General features: G+C 38.3%; 1 protein-coding gene across 2 annotated transcripts in view; it reads left to right on the forward strand.

Moving 5' to 3' along the window:
• ZCCHC2 (zinc finger CCHC-type containing 2) overlaps positions 1-17,052 on the forward strand; it is a 41,723-nt gene extending 24,671 nt beyond the window's left edge. The window contains exons 6-14 of one of the 2 annotated variants that reach the window (XM_050891491.1): positions 950-1,044; positions 4,451-4,534; positions 6,290-6,347; positions 8,233-8,371; positions 9,897-9,961; positions 10,850-10,944; positions 13,573-13,701; positions 14,412-15,920; positions 16,928-17,052. In XM_050891491.1, coding sequence (XP_050747448.1) covers positions 950-1,044; positions 4,451-4,534; positions 6,290-6,347; positions 8,233-8,371; positions 9,897-9,961; positions 10,850-10,944; positions 13,573-13,701; positions 14,412-15,920; positions 16,928-16,995 — 2,242 coding nt within the window. In that variant the 3' untranslated portion in view covers positions 16,996-17,052. The remainder of the gene's footprint in view (positions 1-949; positions 1,045-4,450; positions 4,535-6,289; positions 6,348-8,232; positions 8,372-9,896; positions 9,962-10,849; positions 10,945-13,572; positions 13,702-14,411; positions 15,921-16,927) is intronic. The other variant, XM_050891492.1, reaches the window with a different exon arrangement.
• The last annotated feature ends 2,412 nt before the right edge of the window (positions 17,053-19,464 follow it).

Raw genomic sequence — 19,464 nt, forward strand, 5'->3', positions numbered from 1 at the left:
TTGTAATACAAAAAGGTTGTGAAGCCTCACTGCACAGTAATTACAAACCCAAGAGATTCAGTTTGAGGATAACCTTTGAACATATCCAACTATTTTATAGTATGGAACTATAATTACAATTTGCAAGTTATATTGTGACTATACTGGAATGCTGTGTGAATAATCTCGCGATAATAGCATTACTGTATACAAATTTTGTTTTCTTACAGTGTCAGTTTAGCATAAATATATACCTATTTGGGGGTCTTAAGTATGTGCCCAATTGCCAAAAATTGCTCTCCCCCCCCCCCCCCCCCAAAAAAAATAGAACTGGGTAGTGCTGCCTGGCAAGCAATAACTGAAGACTTGGTGTGGGTGTTCATTCTTGCCCTATTTTCTTCTCTGAAGCTAATAGAATTTGTCACTCACCTCTTGGGAATAGACTCAGACCAGTGCGGAGCAATATTGAGAATCCCACCCTTTGCTCTTGGAGATAATTATGAAACTCAAATACTGACATTATAGATGAATTCAACTTTATATTTAACCAAATAAGTGTATTTAAGGAAGAGATGCATTGTTTTGGGAAATTAAATGTGTTCTCAGTTAAACAAAAAAAAGTGAAAATATAAGGTCCAGTGCTTTTTGACTCAGTCCAGATTCCTCTTCGATAAAATGTTACAGGTGGCTAAAATGTTTGAATTGGGATGGCTCAAAAGCACATACCCTTTAAATTAAAAAAAATTCATCATACCAGTTTCTTGTACTGGCTGTGCTCTGACCTTACACTAGCACTGAACAACAAAGCTCAAAAGTAGCATTTAACATTGTTTATGCTGAACATGCAATTTGAAGTGTTTGGACTTCTTAAGAACTGCCTACTTTGCTCTTAAATGGTACTGTAGTAAATTTTTGTATTCTTCCTATGGAATATTGCTTACAGTTTAACAAACTCTTACTTAAATTTCAGGCAGCTATTTTCAAATACATCGCAAGCTTTTCTGCGGAATCAGAGAGTATACAACTTCTTCCAATCAATTTCATCAGAATCGTTGCACACTCACAGTAAGAAATATCCTAATACTGTTTTATATAACAAAAAGTCTATAAAAAGCTATTCTTCCTGTTGTGCCTAATTACAGTTTAATGATTATGTATTTGTGTTACACTGTATTCCGCTGGTCGTATTTGAACTCCCTGCCAGTGAATAGTTGCTTCAGCAGATACTCATGCTTTTGACAGTGGGAACGTGCTATGTAACATCAGCTTGTGTTCTTTTCTTTCTTTCTTCTCCTCTGTACCATCATGCTAATAAAATACGTAATTATGAATTGAGTATGTGCAACAGTTTGGGACTTATTCCTTTTAAGAAATCTTAAACTTTGGAACAAAAAGCTTGAGCTGACCCAAAAAATTACATCTGCTTTTTATTTGCGTTCTTTTGTAGATGAAGCGTGTGTCTTGCTATTTAAACTAAGATTAGTTTTGGGTACATAGTACATAAATGATGGGATGGCCCTAATTTCAGAACATACAGGATCTTGTTCAGAGCATTTACATTGCAGAGATTTCCTTGGTGGACCTCTTACCTACTTGTGTATTACAAATTGTTTATGCAACCTAAGCTTAGCTTCTCTGTATGGATGCCTTAGGATGCGATCTTTGTTTCTGTTGAATTTTTTCTTCTTTCAGTGCATGTTATACACCATGACAGTTAAGGCACTGACTGTGGGGCCTCAGAAGTTGCAGAAGGTCTTAGTAAGGAATTGAATAAGTTGGAGTTTTCAAACAGACTGCTCATATGCACTTGGAAGAAAATAGAGGAATGACAGCTGACTTTAGTTTGAAATGATGTGTGTGATCTGTGACAAATGTATTCTTTCCATGATGAGATAGAGGCATCATGATTAGGGTAGAAGCTGTAGGTCATTTTGTGACTGTTTGTTTTTTAGTAACACTGAGGGCATTCTTACATGGCAGTTTCGTGAAAATGTTAAGCTAGTGAGGTCCAGGATGGTTGTGAAACTGGCTGGAATTTACTGCTGTGAAAATTCTGACAACTCTGTTGTACTGAAAGGCTGCATGGGGAGGAACGAGTTTCCAAAGTCCAGAAAGATTCATGTTAATGATAGGCACACTGCACAGGGTATGCATATTTTAGTCTGTAGACTACATCTAGGTGGGAAAGACTTGCAAATGCATTGTTGTACGTGATTATAATTTGAAATGGTCTGAAAAAGAACCAGTGCCGGGTTCCATCACAATAGACTTGACTGGGTTAGTGCAGGGCAGAAATGATCTGCGGGGTAGGTAGATCAGAAGGGTAAAATGGACAAATGTCAATTCTGCAGGAAGTCTTACAGAATGTTATGTGACTGTAAATGGGAGATAATTTTTGTAATAATAAATAATTGGCTACATGAAAGTTCATGAGGATTTGTCAGATCTAGAATGCGTGACACATAGGATGAGGAACTTAATTGTTTAGCAGAGAGGAGGAAAAACTCCAATGGAAGATGACTTAAGTCTTCAAATACCAAAGAGTCATAATGTAGAGAGGAGGATATGTTCTCTTTGATGGATAAGACAGAAAGCACTGGGCTTAACTTGCTATGAGGAAGATTAGGACCAGGGGCAGGCAAGAATCTGGTGATTACCAGACAAGTCCAAAGCAGTGAGGCAGGTCTGAGGTCAAGGCAGAAAAACAAGTCCGTAGGTCAGGGTTAAGAACAGGATCAGTGAGGTACGTGGCCAGGCACAGGCATGGCTGCAGTACACCCCAGGCAAGGGCCTGAGCTCAAATTTGGCTCCCAAGCCAAAGGATGGAGGCTCCGGATGAGGCCTCTACCAGTTCTTTTCCCAGCAGCCTCACCCAAAATTGCAAAACTGCACTGTATCAGATTGGATCTTGAGCACAGGCAGGTGAAGCCCTTGGGAGGGCAGGGGAAGAGGTTGCAAAGCCCATTGGTGTGGTTCAGGGCCCTGACATTGAGTTAGATATTAAGAAAAAGTTTGGTGAAGACAAATAGTACGATAAATTTAAGCGTAGTTGTTTTTCTTTTGAGAAGGGGGACTGGGTGACTTGTCTGGGGTAGCTCACAATCACATTTCCTATGGTGCAGGCTAATAGAAGCTGTACTAAGACAAAAGTACTCACCCTGCTCATTGCCAAAATCACCACAATTAAGCAGCTCATGAGATTTTTTTGTCTGTGTTTTTCTAGGTTTCCTGTTTGGGATTCCTGGAATCCTGCTAATACTTGCAATTGCAAGTTAGCCCGTGGTGGCATATTTTGAATGTGGTGACAGTGTTGGAGGAGGGGGAGGAAGCGTATCTTTAAGAAAAATCTCATCATAGTTCTCAAATCAGATGTGCAGAATTAATTGGCAGACAAAGCATTTGTGGCTTAAATTGGTCTTCAGTCACTATTTAGAGTTGGGGATAAAAATATCTCTTCATGGAAATACAAAAATACTCACTCTTTCTGAAGGATAAGGTTTTAGCAAAACCTATGTGGAAATAAATTCCGTGTTCAGTGAAGGGTCTTTATACCTTAAATAATAGTTGGGATCTCACACTGAATAATATATTCAGTAAGCGTAATTATGCCGCCATGGTTCCATTAAGGAGGAAATCAGTTAGCTCCCTCCTGGTTCATAACATTAGTTATTTTAGACGCTTTTTGAGGTTGGAGTAGACTTTTGATTCCAATAGACTTTATTAGAGCGTGATCTCTGGGGACTTAGTGTCTTCAATGCAGACAATATTCAGAAGGATCTTCCTATCAACGTTTCAAGCTCCTAAGCAACAGCTTTCAGATGCTTTCACCTGCACTAACTTGGAACTTTTTGAGAGGGAAAGAGTAGACTCCTAGAGTTAGATTCGTTACCAAACCAAGTCCTTTTTCAGAGCATGGCAGTGGTATTTTTGCAACAAAACTGTTAATGTTATTGCCACTTCTTTTTCCATCCCGTCTGGCATAAAAAGGCAAAAATTGTGCATGAAGACTGTGTTAAGGGCACTAGAAGCCTTTAACCCAAATTAGGTCTCTTGGCAGGTGAATGATTTGACAATGGAGGAGTGTAACTTGTTGCAGAAGAATTCTAGTAACTATTGCTGGTCTCCTCCCATTTCCTGCTGTAACACAACAGGATTATAAAAAAAAAAAAATCTGAAGTGCAGGATAATAGGAATATTTCTAATACTATAATCACAATCCCAACCTTTTGACATTGCACCATAGCTTTAAAATTGTTTTGCACACTCTTTTCTTCAAAATAAAAGTATCTCCATAGAGCCTTTACTCTTGGAGATGGCCTGCTTTGAAGGAGACTATGTTCAGATCATTGCCACACGCAAACCAGTAAGTTCAGTCTTCCATTACCCTAGCTTCCAGTTTAGTGCAAGCATTCAGGAACTGTCTAGTTGTTCAAGATCTATAAAGTTACTACGTGAACTTTATTCTCTGCAGGTAACTTACAACCCTCTTTGAAGACGGTTAAGGCACCAGAACACTTCAAGGAGGACAGTTCAGAAGCTTCAAGTCAGGAGGAAGGTAGTTGTGTACTCAAAGGTGGTTCTTCTCTGAGAAATTTTACCACACTCAGTTCTGGAAATCATACAATTAACTGATTTCTTCATTGGTACAAAGCTGAGAGATTTGAATGAAATCTGCTATGTAAATGAAGAATTTTTGTATACTTTCAGCAGTTTCCTTAGGAGGTTGCTATATAATTCAAGGAGTGGGAGTGTTCATAGACAGCTTGGAGGCAGAAGTTCACAGCTGTGTTGAGCAACCAGGAAGATATACTTTACAATTTACTTTGTAGCTTTTCATGTCTTTACCTATTCTTCAGTTACCAGGGTTTGAAGTTGAGTGCAGCATTTCAAGAGTTGAAGACTGTTTTGCATTAAATGTGCCAAATTTGTCTAGCTTTTAGTTTTACACGGAAAGGATGTCCAAGTTTTCCTCTTCTTAACCTATGCTGCGTTTATACTCTGGACTGTTAATAAGGACTGTTTGGGACACTAGTGAGTATTGATTACAGTTTGAAAGCTGGTGTTTTCCAAATACCTCAAAACCAGTTCACATGTGGAAGCAGCAGCCTAGTGGCTGGTCAGTAATTTCATTCTGAAAGGAATGGCAAGCCAGTTTTGCATTGTTTTCAGTAGCGAACAAGTATAAGCTTCTGGTAGGTGGAAAGGATGAGAAATGGGACTGATAGGTGAACATGGGCCACTGAACACTTACACTAGCTTTCACAGAATGACACCACTCTTATCCTGTTACACATTAATAACTAATAAGAAGCTTGCAGTTGATCTTATGTGCAATCAATAATCCACATATGCAGTTCAGACAGCTTTTTCTTATTTAAAAAAATTGTTACCATATTCTTCTTTAGAGTTCAGAACGCACCAAGTAAAGTTACAATATATTTGGAAATTGCTCAAATAGTGTTTTATATACTGTCCTTCAAAAAAAAAAAAAAAAAAAAAAATCTGTTCACCTGAACACCTTTTGTGCCATTTTAGTGAAGTGCTACCAAAAGTTTTAAAATTGAGTTGTTGTGGTTTTTTTTTTAATTTTTTTCCCAAATCTTAATTTGGACTTATGTGTAGCATTGAGAGGAGTTCAGGCAGAATGATAGCTACCAAGAAGGCTAAGATCATCAACAGTTGGAATTAAGAAAAGTTGCTTTTGTTAAAATTCAACGGTTGCTTTAAAGAAAAGGGGTAGACCATGTCTCTAAAGTTCTTGTTTCTTGTTTGAGGCAGTATCTCTTTTTATGTCAAATGTAATTTGTAAAGCTTTACTTGCATAGTGAATTTTGAGGTTCAGAATGCAATACTTCTGTGTAAGACTTGTCTTCATTCACTGTTCAGAACGTGTGACATAGTTTTGAGATGAATTTTAGCAGTTCAGAAAAAATTACAAAATTCTGTACTTTTCTGACTGAATCCTTTCTCCTCTCTCCATTCTTTCATACTGGGTGATACTCAGTCATGCATTTAGTCGTTATGATTAAATATAGAGGTGAGCAAACAAACAGTTGTTATAGTTCCTATTTTTCTGTCTCATTCTTCTGTGAAATGGAAGGTAAAGAGTCTTGATTATACTGTCTGTACAAACTGATCTGTCCTCTATGCAACACTTGCTAATTTCAGCACTGTAAATTAAGCCTAGCCTATTTAACAGAGATGTCTTCTGCTAAGTGTCTGGTAGTGATGGAAAGATGAATTTGTTGGATTGATCTAAAAGGGGAAATAGGAATTGCTATTGCAATTATGCTTTGTTTATTTTTTCCAGATGTGATGCAACACACAGCAGTTCACAAGAAACATAATGGAAAAAGTCCTGTTGCCAAGTAGGTACTAGGATGTAATGTGACAATGCTACATTTCTGAACTTCATTTGTTAGTGCTTTGAGAGAATGTGTTTCCTTCTAGATTAAAGCTTGTTTGTGGGGTTTTTGGTTGGTTGGGGTGGGGTATTTTTGTTTTATTTTTTGTTGTTTGGGGGGACATTATTAACTTAATCTATGTTAGAAAAATATTTCAAAAGATCCTATTTCTGAATCTGTAGGTCTAGGTCATTTGGAACTCTCTTCTTTCCCAAATTTTGTGAATCTTCACTACTTAAGTTGATGTTTTGATTTGTGTTTATAAGCTGAGTAACATAAATTGGTATTGCATGTATTTTTCCCATGTGCTCACACACCCACGCATATACTGAAAATTTCCAGTGCTGTTGATTTTAAGCTTTTCTTCAGTAGCTTCAAAGATAACCTTATAGAAGGTAGTCCATTCTTCCCCTTGCTTAGTAGCAAAAGCATGTATACCTTGCTGTTTTACGTCCATTGTAAGTGGAAGCACTTCTTAACCATATTAAAGTAGTTTATATATTCTTTCAGATATATGAAGTATGTAATGTGAATTCACTCATTAATGTATTTTGACCAGAAACTTTGGATGTTTGGACATAGTTGTGCAATACCTCAACTATATTAAGAGAAAAAATGGATACAAAATTTATTGTAGTTTACAGTTTTGTTCTGTGTTGTTTTATCTGCAAAATGTATTTATCTCAAGGGGGAAGAAATTGCCTGGAATTACAGTAATTAGAATATAAACATAGCACAAAACAATGTTGGTTAAGGTTCACAGATCTTTAACAGACAAGATTCTGGTGAAATTACCAATTGGACAACTTAGTGGTTTGTTTCTGTTTTGTTTTTTAACCCTCCTACTTACTCTTAACTTAAATTTCTTCAAGAAGAGGATGTCATCTTGACAAAATCTCTGATTATACCAGTGTCGTGGTTTAGCCCCAGCTGGCACCTAAGCAGCATGCAGCCACTCGCTCACTCCCCCCACCCAGTGGGATGGGAGAAAGAATAAAAAAAAAAAAAAACCAAAACCTCGTGGGCTGAGATAAAGACAGTTTAATAGGACGGAAAGGAAGAAAAAAAATAATAATGATAACAATAATAATAATAAAATGACAATAATAATACTAAAAGAATTAGAATATACAAAAACAAGTGATGCACAATGCAATTGCTCACCACTTGCCAACTGATGCCCAGTCAGTTCCCAAGCAGTGATCTGCCGCTCCCGGCCAACTCCCCCAAGTTTATATACTGGGCATGACGTCCTATGGTATGGAATATTCCTTTGGCCGGTTTGGGTCAGCTGTCCTGGCTGTGTCCCCTCCCAACTTCTTGTGCTGCTCCAGCCTTCTCGCTGGCTGGGTGTGAGAAGCTGAAAAATCCTTGACTTAGTATAAACACTACTGAGCAACAACTGAAAGCATCAGTGTGTTATCAACATTATTCTCACACTAAATCCAAAACTTAACACTATACCAGCTACTAGGAAGAAAATGAACTCTATCCCAGCCGAAACCAGGACAACCAGTGGATATACAGCCTACTATGAAGTCGTAAGAGCAGGATGCAAACTTAGTAGCATATAGTTACTAATAAAAAAAATTGTCTTTTTCTTATTCATTGTATAATAAAGTACACTAAAGCTGACTGTAGTTTAGAATCTATCTTTCAGGTAGGAAAGACAGGGACAGACCTTTCCACAAACTTCCATGATAGAAACTCCTTTTGCTAGCTGTTATTTTCTGTTTATTTCTGAAAGCAAAATACTGCAGTTTCACAACGTGATGCAAAACTGTGTATGTTGGTTAGAAAAGCTTGCAAGTTCGTTCACGTTGGCATAACTTTTGTTTTTTACTTTCAGCAGCACTAGCAGTGCAAAATGTTCTTCACTGGATAGCCTTAACATACAGCACTCTGAGCAAAACGGGGTAATGGACTGGAGAAGAAAAAGCTGTATTGTCCAGCAGCACCCAGAGCACTGTAAAAACCTACTTGACCAGGTGTGTTGCTGTTTTTTCTTTAAAGCAATATTCTGAGACACTTGAGAAGACTGTCCGCTACACATGATTAGATTTAGCTTTAAAAGATGAAGAGCCCTGCTAAAATTGTACAAATAAGTGTTGAAGTTCAACTTGCTACTGACTTACCTTGATTAGAAAAACCCTCATAATTACTTACCACTGTCTCATAAAGTTGCATATTTTGTTTATGAATTTGTTAGTAAAATTTCCCAGTAGGATATAAGTAATCAGAAAAGTCCAATGTTCATTTCTAATCAGACACTTTCCTATTACTGTAACATATTGTCATCAGAGAGAATTTCACAACGCCTGTGGAATTTCTATGTTATTGCAAGGAACAAACTAGAAGCTGTATTAATAACTAAACCATATTAATGCTACAGTAGGGACAACAGGTTAAACATATTTTTTTCTATCTTACCTGCATTATCTAAGTAACTTAAGTATTAATCTTTGTTGAAAAAAGTTAATAGCTAGATGCATATACACTTTTTGTGAGATTGGTGTCTCTTCAGTGGTCAGTTTTGGTGTGAGTATAGTTGAGAAGAATAATGATTTATAAATAAAATCATCTACTGAAATTGGGGGAAGGAAGGTTGCTCACTGCTTACATCTGAAAAACCTTGAATGTTAGAATTGCTTAATATTACTCTTATTCTACATGCAGAATTTGGCTCTTGATTACTATGTGAGGAATAGCAAGCCAAACAGAAACAGTTTCCTTATTTCGCAAAGCAGGGTAATGAATTGAGATTTGCTTCTAAAGATGAAATGGTAGACTTCATCAAAGCTTGAAATATTGCAAGCTTGAGGCAAGAAAAAAATTAATATACTAAAGCAGAGGAAAAGCTACTTCCTGTTTACAGGATGTCCAAATACAGCATATTTGGACAGAGATTATTTCTGAGTTTTCATATATTTTACTCCTTTGCCAAATATGAGATATTACTAGCAGCTAGTAATAGTATACTTAAAGAATTATGCAGATGCTGTGTTTTTTCTTATGTGCTTCAAGGTTGTATTCTAGAGTTTAGTTCAGCAGCTGCCTCCAGTTTAAGGCTGGGTACCTGCTTTGTCACCGTGTAAAAAGAATTTGCCATGTGTACTTCCCACCCCGAACCATCAAATAATTCTATTTAAATCAATAAATTCTGTAGCCCATTAAGCCTTGTGATTAGCCTTTTTAGCAGGTATGTGATGAAACACATTTGGTTTTGTCCTCTAAAGGAAAGACAGCATGCAAACAATGATTTGATTGATATCTTTGGAATATTTGCAAGTAGTAATTTGCTGAGTGTTTTGCTGATAATGGCATAAGCACAAGACAAGATGCATTATTCTAAAGGCCTGGATGCACTGTACAAGTAGTTGTTTGTACGGTTATAGCACCTGTGAGCACACTAGTCTTGGACTCATGTACCTGTCACTCTAGAAGGGGGTTTTTTATTGGCCTTTGTGATACAAACTCTGTTGTTTGACTGGTGTCTTTGTATTTTCTGTCTAGCATACAGCAGAAAAACGAAGTCTGTCTACAGTAAGCAAGAAGAAAGGAAAGCCACAGCTGGAAAAGTAGGTTTCCAATGTAACCAGTAATCCAGAAACAAAGTGTAATGCATTCACTCTGATAAACAGAGTCTACAATCGATTAGGTGCTTTGTTTTGCTATTGTGGAGCAAGAGCTGGCATAGTGTGAAGCTAGTCTACATTAAAAATCCTTATTTTATCTTCTGAAAAGAAGTAACTTGAAAAATAGAATGTAATTGTATGCATTCGTTTCTCAAAATATCAGTTGTCATTTAGCAAAAAGATGATGGAGCAGAAGTAGGTTCTTAACTGATACTGAATTGCCTTTTTTCCCTTTATATTTATTTGAAAGTTAAAAGGTGTAAAGCTGTCCAGAAAACACTGAAAATCAAATAAGGATTGACAGAAACCTTTAACATTACTCAGTGGGTGGTAACTTGCTGAAATGTTTCATTGACGATAATTTGCACATCAGAGGGCTTCAGAACTTCCTGTGGGCTACAAAATTCTGCACTGTGAGGAAGTGAACACAGTTCCACCCCTATGTAGTACTCTGCCTACTTCCAAGTTGACTTTCTGTCATTTTGTTACTCTGTAGCCAGATGCTTTTACGCTAGGTGTACGGCTGCATTACACACATCAGCTTTCAAGATGACTTTAGTATCAGCTGCACCATTTCTTTTTTTGAGTGTTTTCTTTTTTAGATCTTAATTCATAGTGTTTAGTAACACTGCTTGCAGTTTAGTTCCTGGTATATTGCACTAACAGCCTTTACCTATTTGTTTATTATCTACATATGTTGTTATATCTATTAAATATACCTTTCTGGCATGGAGTCACTGCCTTTGTTTACAGTGGCATTATATGTTCATTCATGGTTGGTTATTTGTGCCTATGCATTTGGAAAAAAAAACATGAAAATTATTTACACAGGGAGAAAGCAAAGAAAACTGACTGCCGGTTGAATAACAGGACTAATGGAGTTAGAGTTGCAGCTTCACAGCACATCCGTACAGGGACAGCAAAAGGTAAGATGTTTTTTCCCAACCTGTTTATAAGAAACAGAATTTCCAGCATTGCTGATTTATTCATTGTTCTGCTGTAAAGGGGTAATCACAAGTCTGAAATCTATTTTGGTGGAAGTCAGCATGTTGGCTGTCTAGTCTGTGCTTTGACTTGCTGTATAGGACATGCTAGACTCAGTCTTCTGTATGCAATTGCTTAGGGTATGTCTGTTTTCATGCATAACTGGAAAAATACTAGTAAAGTCTCCATAAGTTGCCTTATGTGGAGTAGTAGTTGCAGAAGCAGTTACTGTTGGGCTACTTCTATATGAAATTTAGCAGTCCGAGTGTGTGGAGGTCCAGCATCTTGTCATTAGTGTTCTCTTTGCAGTTCACTAGTTCCTTCAGCTGTTGTGGAATGGCCCATGAGGAACCTGTGTAAAAACCCTCTGGTGCGAACCATTGATGAACTGTAGCATGTAAACCAAGTGACTGCTGAGCTACAACACAGAACTGTGTATGCTGCCCTAACAGGGTTCTCAAGTTTGGGTAATCCAGTAAAATCTAGTGTCTAGGCCAAGACTTGTGTACATCAGTCAGTTATAAGACAAAGTGATATTTGTGTTCCTTTAGTAAATTGAGTCTCCAAGCTTTATTACAAATTTCTGAAGGGCTGTGTTACCGATTGACTTTGCCATCTTGATGTTTTCTAAGCTCCCAATATCAGTTGTGGCCTTGCCTCTCTTATATGTAGTTCTTATGACAGAAAGTTGACAAAGAATTTGCCTTTTTCTACACCACCTAATTGGTGTAAGGGTTGAAAGGACTCTTACAAAGTGCCTTGTCTTGCTCTTGCTTCTACTTGGGGTACAGTCTTGATTAAGCTTTCATTCTTTATTCTCACCGCTTCTTACCTTTGAGAGTTCCACATGGATCCCATTCTGAATTATTGTCATGTGTCTTATGGGCAGTTTTTGTTACCTTCTACAAACGGTATTTGACTAAAACTTTGAGAATTCACAGTTCACAAACTTAGCAAAACCAGGACAATTTTAGAAAGCTATAGCTAAGGGCTGTACAAGCAGAAAACATACTCTACAGGACAGCTTTGCTGCATACGTTCTTGTTGTCAGGCAAAACGCACTGAGCTTTTATGAACTGACGATAACTTTTAAGAGGTGGTGCAGTTTTGTGTGACGTGGTGCAAAGTTAAACAGGGAATGCTTTGCCATAGGAGTTCTGTCCGCTTGCTACCCGCTACTCTACAGATGGGAAACTGCCTGCCTGATACTGTTGGCTAGTTAAGGCCACTTCAAAAAGAAACTGCAACCCACAGAGGCTGGAAGCAATTAAGTCCTGCTCAGAGATGAGCTTTCTGCCTGTGCGTTTGTGTACAAACATCAAAATGTCTTTTGAGATACCCCATTGGAGACATAGTCTAAAGAAAAAATGTCATGTTGCAGTCTGAATCTCTGCCTAGCTTTATATATCCAGGCTTGGTTTGAAATGCTCTATTTTGAGTCAGTGACTCTTAACTGCATCGTGTTTTCTTCCATTTTTTCCTCTATTTTTAGCTTTTCTGAGGCATCAGTTAGTTACACTTGTAACTTTGACGAGTTGATACTTCGTAACTAGCACTTTAGACTCTTGCTTTCAGTGATGTGAGGTTGACACTGCTGCTCCAGGTTGTATTAGATACTCAAAACACTTGTTAAAATGATTTGACCAATTATAGGTTGAAATAATTTACTGGATTAAAGAATTGAAGCATTAAGGCAGCTTTTTGATGACTTATCCCAACCTGTTAAACTTGGAGTAGCAATAATAAATGAATTAATAATTTATAAATAAAATAATAATTTATTAGAATTAATAAAATAAATAATAGCGTTCTAATTTTTGTCCTGGAGTTTTGCCAACTGAGGTTTTGTGGGGGTTTGGGTTTCCTTGAAGCTGGTGTCTGGCATACATTTGAGAGAGGGTGCACCTGTCTTGCTCCTTCACCTATGAGGCCGAACTTGAAAGCCAGAGCATACTAGCTACCTACTTGACTTCACTAATAGGATCTAAACGCACCTTGAAAGCTGGTTTCCAGCAAATGAGTTTCCCATGATCCCATTCAGAATTTAGAAAACAATTTTACACTTTTTTAGTTCACCTCTTTTTCTTTAAACAGGTTTTGTTGATACAGTTTGCTTAAAGCCTGTTCTGGAACAGTTAATCGTAAAAAGATGTATTATTTTGATGTTGCCCACTGAGTTAGCTAGCTTTCTGCCTTTGCTGGTATGACCAAGGAGTATTGCATCTCTTTGAATGGAAATGTTTGATCGCTACCGTTCAGAGGAGGTCATTATTGTAGTACAGTTTGGTATAAGCATCAGAGAATTTATTAAGGGTGATCATTCTTTTCACTACTCTGCATAAATATCAATTTTCAGTGTCACCTTCTTCAACACCAAGGATTCAGTCATCACAGATTTAGGGACAAGATCAGTCCTGAATGCTGGGAGTGGGATACTAGGAATACAGGGGACAGATGCAATTAAGTAGGAACAAACAAAAATCTGAACTAGCGTGAGATGTGAGCAAACCAAAATAACGTCACTTCCATATACAGAGATTAAAAATAAAAATGCCAATTTTTATTTTTAGATCCGAATTTGGACGCTGGATCTGGTCATGATACATGTGGAGAAACATCATCTGAAAGTTACAGTTCTCCTTCTAGTCCACGACATGATGGGAGGGAAAGCTTTGATAGTGAAGAAGAAAAAGACAGAGGTTGTATTTATGAAGAGTGTGCATGAACATCTTTATTCCTAGAGTAATCTCTTTCTTGTATTAATTTTAACTAGTTTCTCAGTGTTATTAGCTGCTTTTATTTCTGAACTAGCCACAGAACACATTTTGCTTTGTGGGTTTTGTGACTGGATGGTTTGAAGGCTTCTAGCAAATAGCAGGACTGTTTAAACACTGCTGAGTTTTAGATTACTACATACATGTAGTAATTTTCTGACCTCAGTGGCATAGCTCTCTTGAGAAATTTCAGCAGTACAGTAAGGGGAAAAACTTTGGCATGAAAGGGACTGGTTTTATATTGAATCATGTATGGCATGTCTGAGAGGTCCTTCTTTTTGTATTGACAGTTTAATTTGCCACTCCTTCCAAATTTGAGTAAGCTGTGTTAATGCCTTTCTAGGTAGATGCAAATTACTAATTCGGACTGCGTTCTACTCTTCACATTTGCAGGTATACACAAGTCAAAGACACAGTAGCTTGTTGGGCAGTTTGGTATAGGCAAGTGATGGAGATCGACCTAGCTTGATTTGGATGAATGAAGATAATCTCAAAGTTGTTATAATTCAGGAAGACATAACTATCATTTGTGTCATCAAACTTAAGAAGTTTTATATGGGTAAATGAGTCCAGGGCATGACTCTATATTGTTTCAGATTTGTTCTTCTGACTGACAAATGCTTTTGTCTCCACAGATACAGACAGCAATTCTGAGGACTCTGGGAATCAAAATACAACCAGGTTTACAGGCTACAGTGCTGTCAGTTCATCAAATATGAACAAATCATCTGCTCAGATCTCTTCAGTGAATAATGAAAATGGAAGCCTTTCAGAAGATCCTTTGAATGCAAAGTTTCAACATATTTCCTTCATGCCTGCCTTACACTGTGTGATGCACAGCGCTGCCCAAAAGCCTGAAGCAGTTGTCCCGCCACCCATATCTGCGGATGGTAAAACAATGGGAATGCTTGTTACCACGCCTGTTGCTGTCTCGCCAGTGAGAGAGTCTGCAAATTCACCTCCTGGCGGAATGGGCCCGGTGACCTCTGGTGAACCTGAGAAACGCCTTGAGCTGATGGCTTCCCCTTTGCCAGTCCCATCCACTTTCCTTCCACATTCTGTCCAGCCTGGTAGCCCTGCTTTGCATTTGGCAATACATAGATTGAAAATGCCCTCTCCACAGGGATCGTCGGAAAGTTGCACAGTTAATGGACCGCAGCAGCCGACAGGAAACTTAAGTATTGGATCACCAAATACTGCCTTTATTCCAGTCCACAATCCAGGTAGTTTCCCGGGATCCCCAGTTCCTACTACAGATCCCATCACAAAACCTGCATCCCAGGTGGTAGGACTGAATCAAATGGTGCCTCACATTGAGGGAAACCCAGGAGCAATCCCTCAGCCTACCAATCTAAAGGTAGTTCTTCCAGCAGCTGGTCTCTCCACAGCAGCACCGCCACCTCCACCAGCTTCATACGCTTTGCCAGGCAGTCCTCATGCTACCAGTGTGTTGCCCAACCAGAATACAAATGTGCTAAACACTGTAGCAACTTCCTCACCACCTCAGTCAGCTGGTTTAGGTGTTGGTCAGGTCCAGTCCACTGTTCCTCCTGCAATACCTACACATACGCCAGGCCCTGCCCCTAGCCCGAGCCCTGCGTTAACACACAGCACTGCACAGAGTGACAGCACATCCTACATAAACGCTGTTGGAAATAATAACACTAATGGGACAATATTACCTCCGCAGCAGTTGGGATCTGGTCCTTGTGGTTCTTGCGGACGTAGGTGTAGCTGTGGGACCAATGGAAGCCTTCCGATTAATAGCTATTTTTATCATAACCCACTTCATGGACAAGTCTACAGAGTTCCACCTTTCTTCACTCTGCCATCACTTTGCAATGGCAGCTACCTCAATCAAGCACATCAAAGCAATGGAACGCAACTTCCTTTCTTCCTGCCTCAGTCTCCATATGCAAACGGGCTTATGCATGACCCAGTGATGGGGAGCCAAGCCAACTATGGTATGCAGCAGATGGCAGGATTTGGGAGGTTCTATCCTGTATATCCAGCACCTAACGTAGTTGCCAACACAAATGGGTCGGGACCCAAGAAGAATGGGAACGTTTCATGTTACAATTGTGGTGTAAGTGGACACTATGCGCAGGACTGTAAGCAGTCATCCATGGAGGCCAGTCAACAAGGTAATCATGATAACTCCCAGCGGACTTGCTTTTGAGTTTAGCAGTTTCTCTTTACCTTTCTGAATGTGCTGTTTCTGGTCTTGCAGAAGGGTGTGCGTGTGTATGTTTTGTGTAAATGGTTGTGCACTAGTGACCTGCTCTAAAACTGCAAAGTATCTTATCTCTGCCTGAAAATTTTGTAGAACAGTGCAAGGGAACGGGGTTCACAGCGTGAAGTTGAAAATGGGTATGATTCGGAGCTGGGAAGTCAAACTATATCAGTCCTAAATTGTCATTCTTTTTTCACTGGTTTGTTTTTGGCATTATGTTGAGACTTGCATGTTGTTTCAATTTTTCCATTCCTGTTCAGTGGTTTTTTGGAGAGAATTCACTGGCAAAAAGTGAAAGATACCAATTACTGTCTATGATACGAACTTGGATTCTTAAAACTTGTGAGAATTTAAAAAAAACAACAGACTGGCCATTTGATAACTTTTCTGAAGCTTACCTTTGCACAATGAGCCATCCTTCTGTGCCCCATCATGCCATACGTGAATGAAATACGCTTTAATGTTTCAGACAAGTTGCGGCAAAAAGGCAGAAACCAATTGGAATTAAAAATCAAAGGAATGGCTTCAGTCTTACATGCTGTTTCTCTCTCCATCCAGAAGAATGGGGAAAACACAGTGTTTGCATAGAGCATAAACTATTTTTGATTCTTGGCCTGTGCCCATTCTGACTTGACTTCTTTGGTTGGACTGGAACAGGAAAGATGAACCTTAATGGGGGTTTTCTTTGCATTTTTCCAGTAAAGGTAAAGTCCTGTATCTATGGTCTATATCTTTTTTTAAACTTACAGTTTTAGCAAGCAGATGAAAGAAAATAGTATAAAATCTTAGGACCTACTTTAAAAGGACTGGAGGATGATAGTGCCTTTTGAAGAGCATGTCCATTTTGATACCTTGTAGTGGTTTTGTAATCCATTTTAATTGTGAGCAGTGACTTAGTAGTTCTCTTTCCTGTTTTAGGCACTTACAGACTGAGATACGCACCTCCCCCTCCCCCTTCCAATGATACCTTGGATTCTGCAGACTGAAACAAGTAAACATTGCCTACTTAAACTGAAGCTTGGGAAATTGGGGGAAGGTGTGTGTGGGGGGGGTTGGTCTTGTGTTCTGGGACATTCCCGGTTTTATATTCTTTTGGAATTTTTCATTGCTTTTGCACCTCTGTTCCATACAAAAGAAGAAAGCTGAGTCCCTGGTCTCCTCCTGGTTCTACAAAAGGCTTGCGTAATGCATATAATTCAAACACACAGCCAAACAATCAAAAAGAGCATTCGAACCATGCTTTTGCACTGAAGACTTGAGACATGTGCAATGTTTACTGCATTTTTAAAAAAAAAAGTCCTCTGACCTCTGACATCACTGGTGGAGCAGCCATATGGTGAAAGAAGAAACTTGGTCATGTTCCCCACAACAATCTTCTTCCCTCCCTCCCTGTTCTCCTTATGCTGCTGTTTATTTTCTGTCCCCGTTTGTCCACGTGGATTCGTTGGACTTGCATGAGTGTTTAGCAGTTCATACAGACCCTGCCCGTACTCTAAATTAATGCTCATGAATTGAGGGGAGATGTTCAAATGTCCTATTAGGAGAGTCCAAAGGAACACACAATACTGTATGTGTACTATATCTGATAATAATACATATACACAGCTCTTGAGAGTCCCAAATACATGAAAATACGTAGAGCAGGAAGGGGCTGAAACTGTGTGGACTGGAACAGATTTAGAAAAACGAACAAGCTTAAATTGACAGATTTTTCTTCCATTGTAGCTTTTTAGCCTGTATGTTCAGCAACAAAGGTGAAAAAAAATGGTATGAATGTTGTACTCAGTGTGTTTGCATTTGTAATGAAAGTTGACAGCATTTTTTCCTTTTTTAAAGCTATTCTACATCGTGTCAACACAGAATGGACATTACTTGATTGAATATTTTTTTCCTAAACTATTACAGTGTTGCATTGTACTTAGAATGTAAATGTTTTATTTCAAACTGAACAAAAGCTATGGTTTTCTACAAAATAGTCAGGTATTAGTATTAGAACCTGTCTACCAAATAGCAAAGTCACTATTTTATAACAATTTACCACTATGCGTAATTACGGTATAATGTGAAAGACTGAAATGAGTGTTAAGATGGTATTAATCATGTCAGTATCATGAGTAAGTTTAATGCTGCTGTATTTTTTATTTTATTTTTAAAAGCCAATATATGTACTAAATTGCTTCCAGGTAATATTTGATTTCCTAAAGTGCACTGAGGTTATCTGGAAGATGAGTGTATTTTTTGACTGCTGCATTCAACACCGATGAACAACTACCACTGTATATCCATAGGGTTTGGCATTCCTCACAGTTCATGGCAGAAATGTTTTTTCTTAAAATCAGACCTGGTGTCCAGTAGAGGGATGAAATAAAATCAATCTTTGGTTCAGCCGTCTAATAAATTGCTAAACAAACAAAAAACTTGAAGAAAAAAAGCTTGATTACTGCATTTCTTCATAGGTAGCATTTATATTTATAGCACCAGTGTACATTTTGAAACTTTTTTCTTGGAGGGGGGGAATGGGGAGGGAGGTAGATGAAAGCTTTAATTTAAAAAAAAAAAAAAAGTTTAAGTAGTAAATGAAAATTATTTTGATTAAAGTTTTTATTTGATCTGGGTATTTTTGGACCACTTGAAATGAATGAACTGTGTTTGAGTTGAAGTGAGGGTGTTAAACCACCAATGGACTTGTATTGTGAATTACCTGCCAGTTGTACTTTATGGAACTTATTTTATGATTTAAAATACTGTACTGTAAATAGGAGGTATGTTACCTTCTCTTTATTTGTATGTTTACCATATACTTTGATATTTGAAATGTACTGGAAAGGTCACTTATATTTCTAGAAGAGATTGGATTTTATGCAACCTTTTTCCTTGAATTAACAGCAATAAAAAAAAGAAAAAAAAGTACCTGTGTGCAAGTACTGTCCTTTATCACCGAGAGCAATGAAGTAAGTCTGATGCTCTGCCTCTGGGTATAGGGGTTGGGATCGCAGAAGGTTTTGGCAAGCTACCATTTTGGTTGGCATCTGTCACTTTTAAGACAAAGCTGAGAGTATGACTTAAGGTAAGGTCAGTCTTGTATCTGAAGTCAGGATACTGTCTCTTGATTTAAACTTCTTTAAGATAGATAGACCTCTTGAGAGAAGGAGGATGACCTTGTGTGATAGACCCAGGACTTTGACCTAAGATCTTTCAGAACAGTTAAGCCTATCTTACATTCTGAAGGCTCCTGGATTTGGGCTAAAACCCAGTTTAAACATGATTTTTTTGACTGCAGTGCAAATAATGTGTGTACTAGTCATGTAGTAACTGGAAAGTGAGATCTTTATTCTATCTGCTAAAATAGATGGAAGGACAAGAGGAGTTGTTGGGAGTAGGGAGGAAGCTTAGAAAGGTGCAGATTACAGCTGACAGGTCTGATACGAATGTAGTACCCGAATGTGCTTGGGTAG

Source organism: Gymnogyps californianus, chromosome 2 (genome assembly GCF_018139145.2).
Source record: "Gymnogyps californianus isolate 813 chromosome 2, ASM1813914v2, whole genome shotgun sequence".
Classification (NCBI taxonomy): domain Eukaryota; kingdom Metazoa; phylum Chordata; class Aves; order Accipitriformes; family Cathartidae; genus Gymnogyps; species Gymnogyps californianus.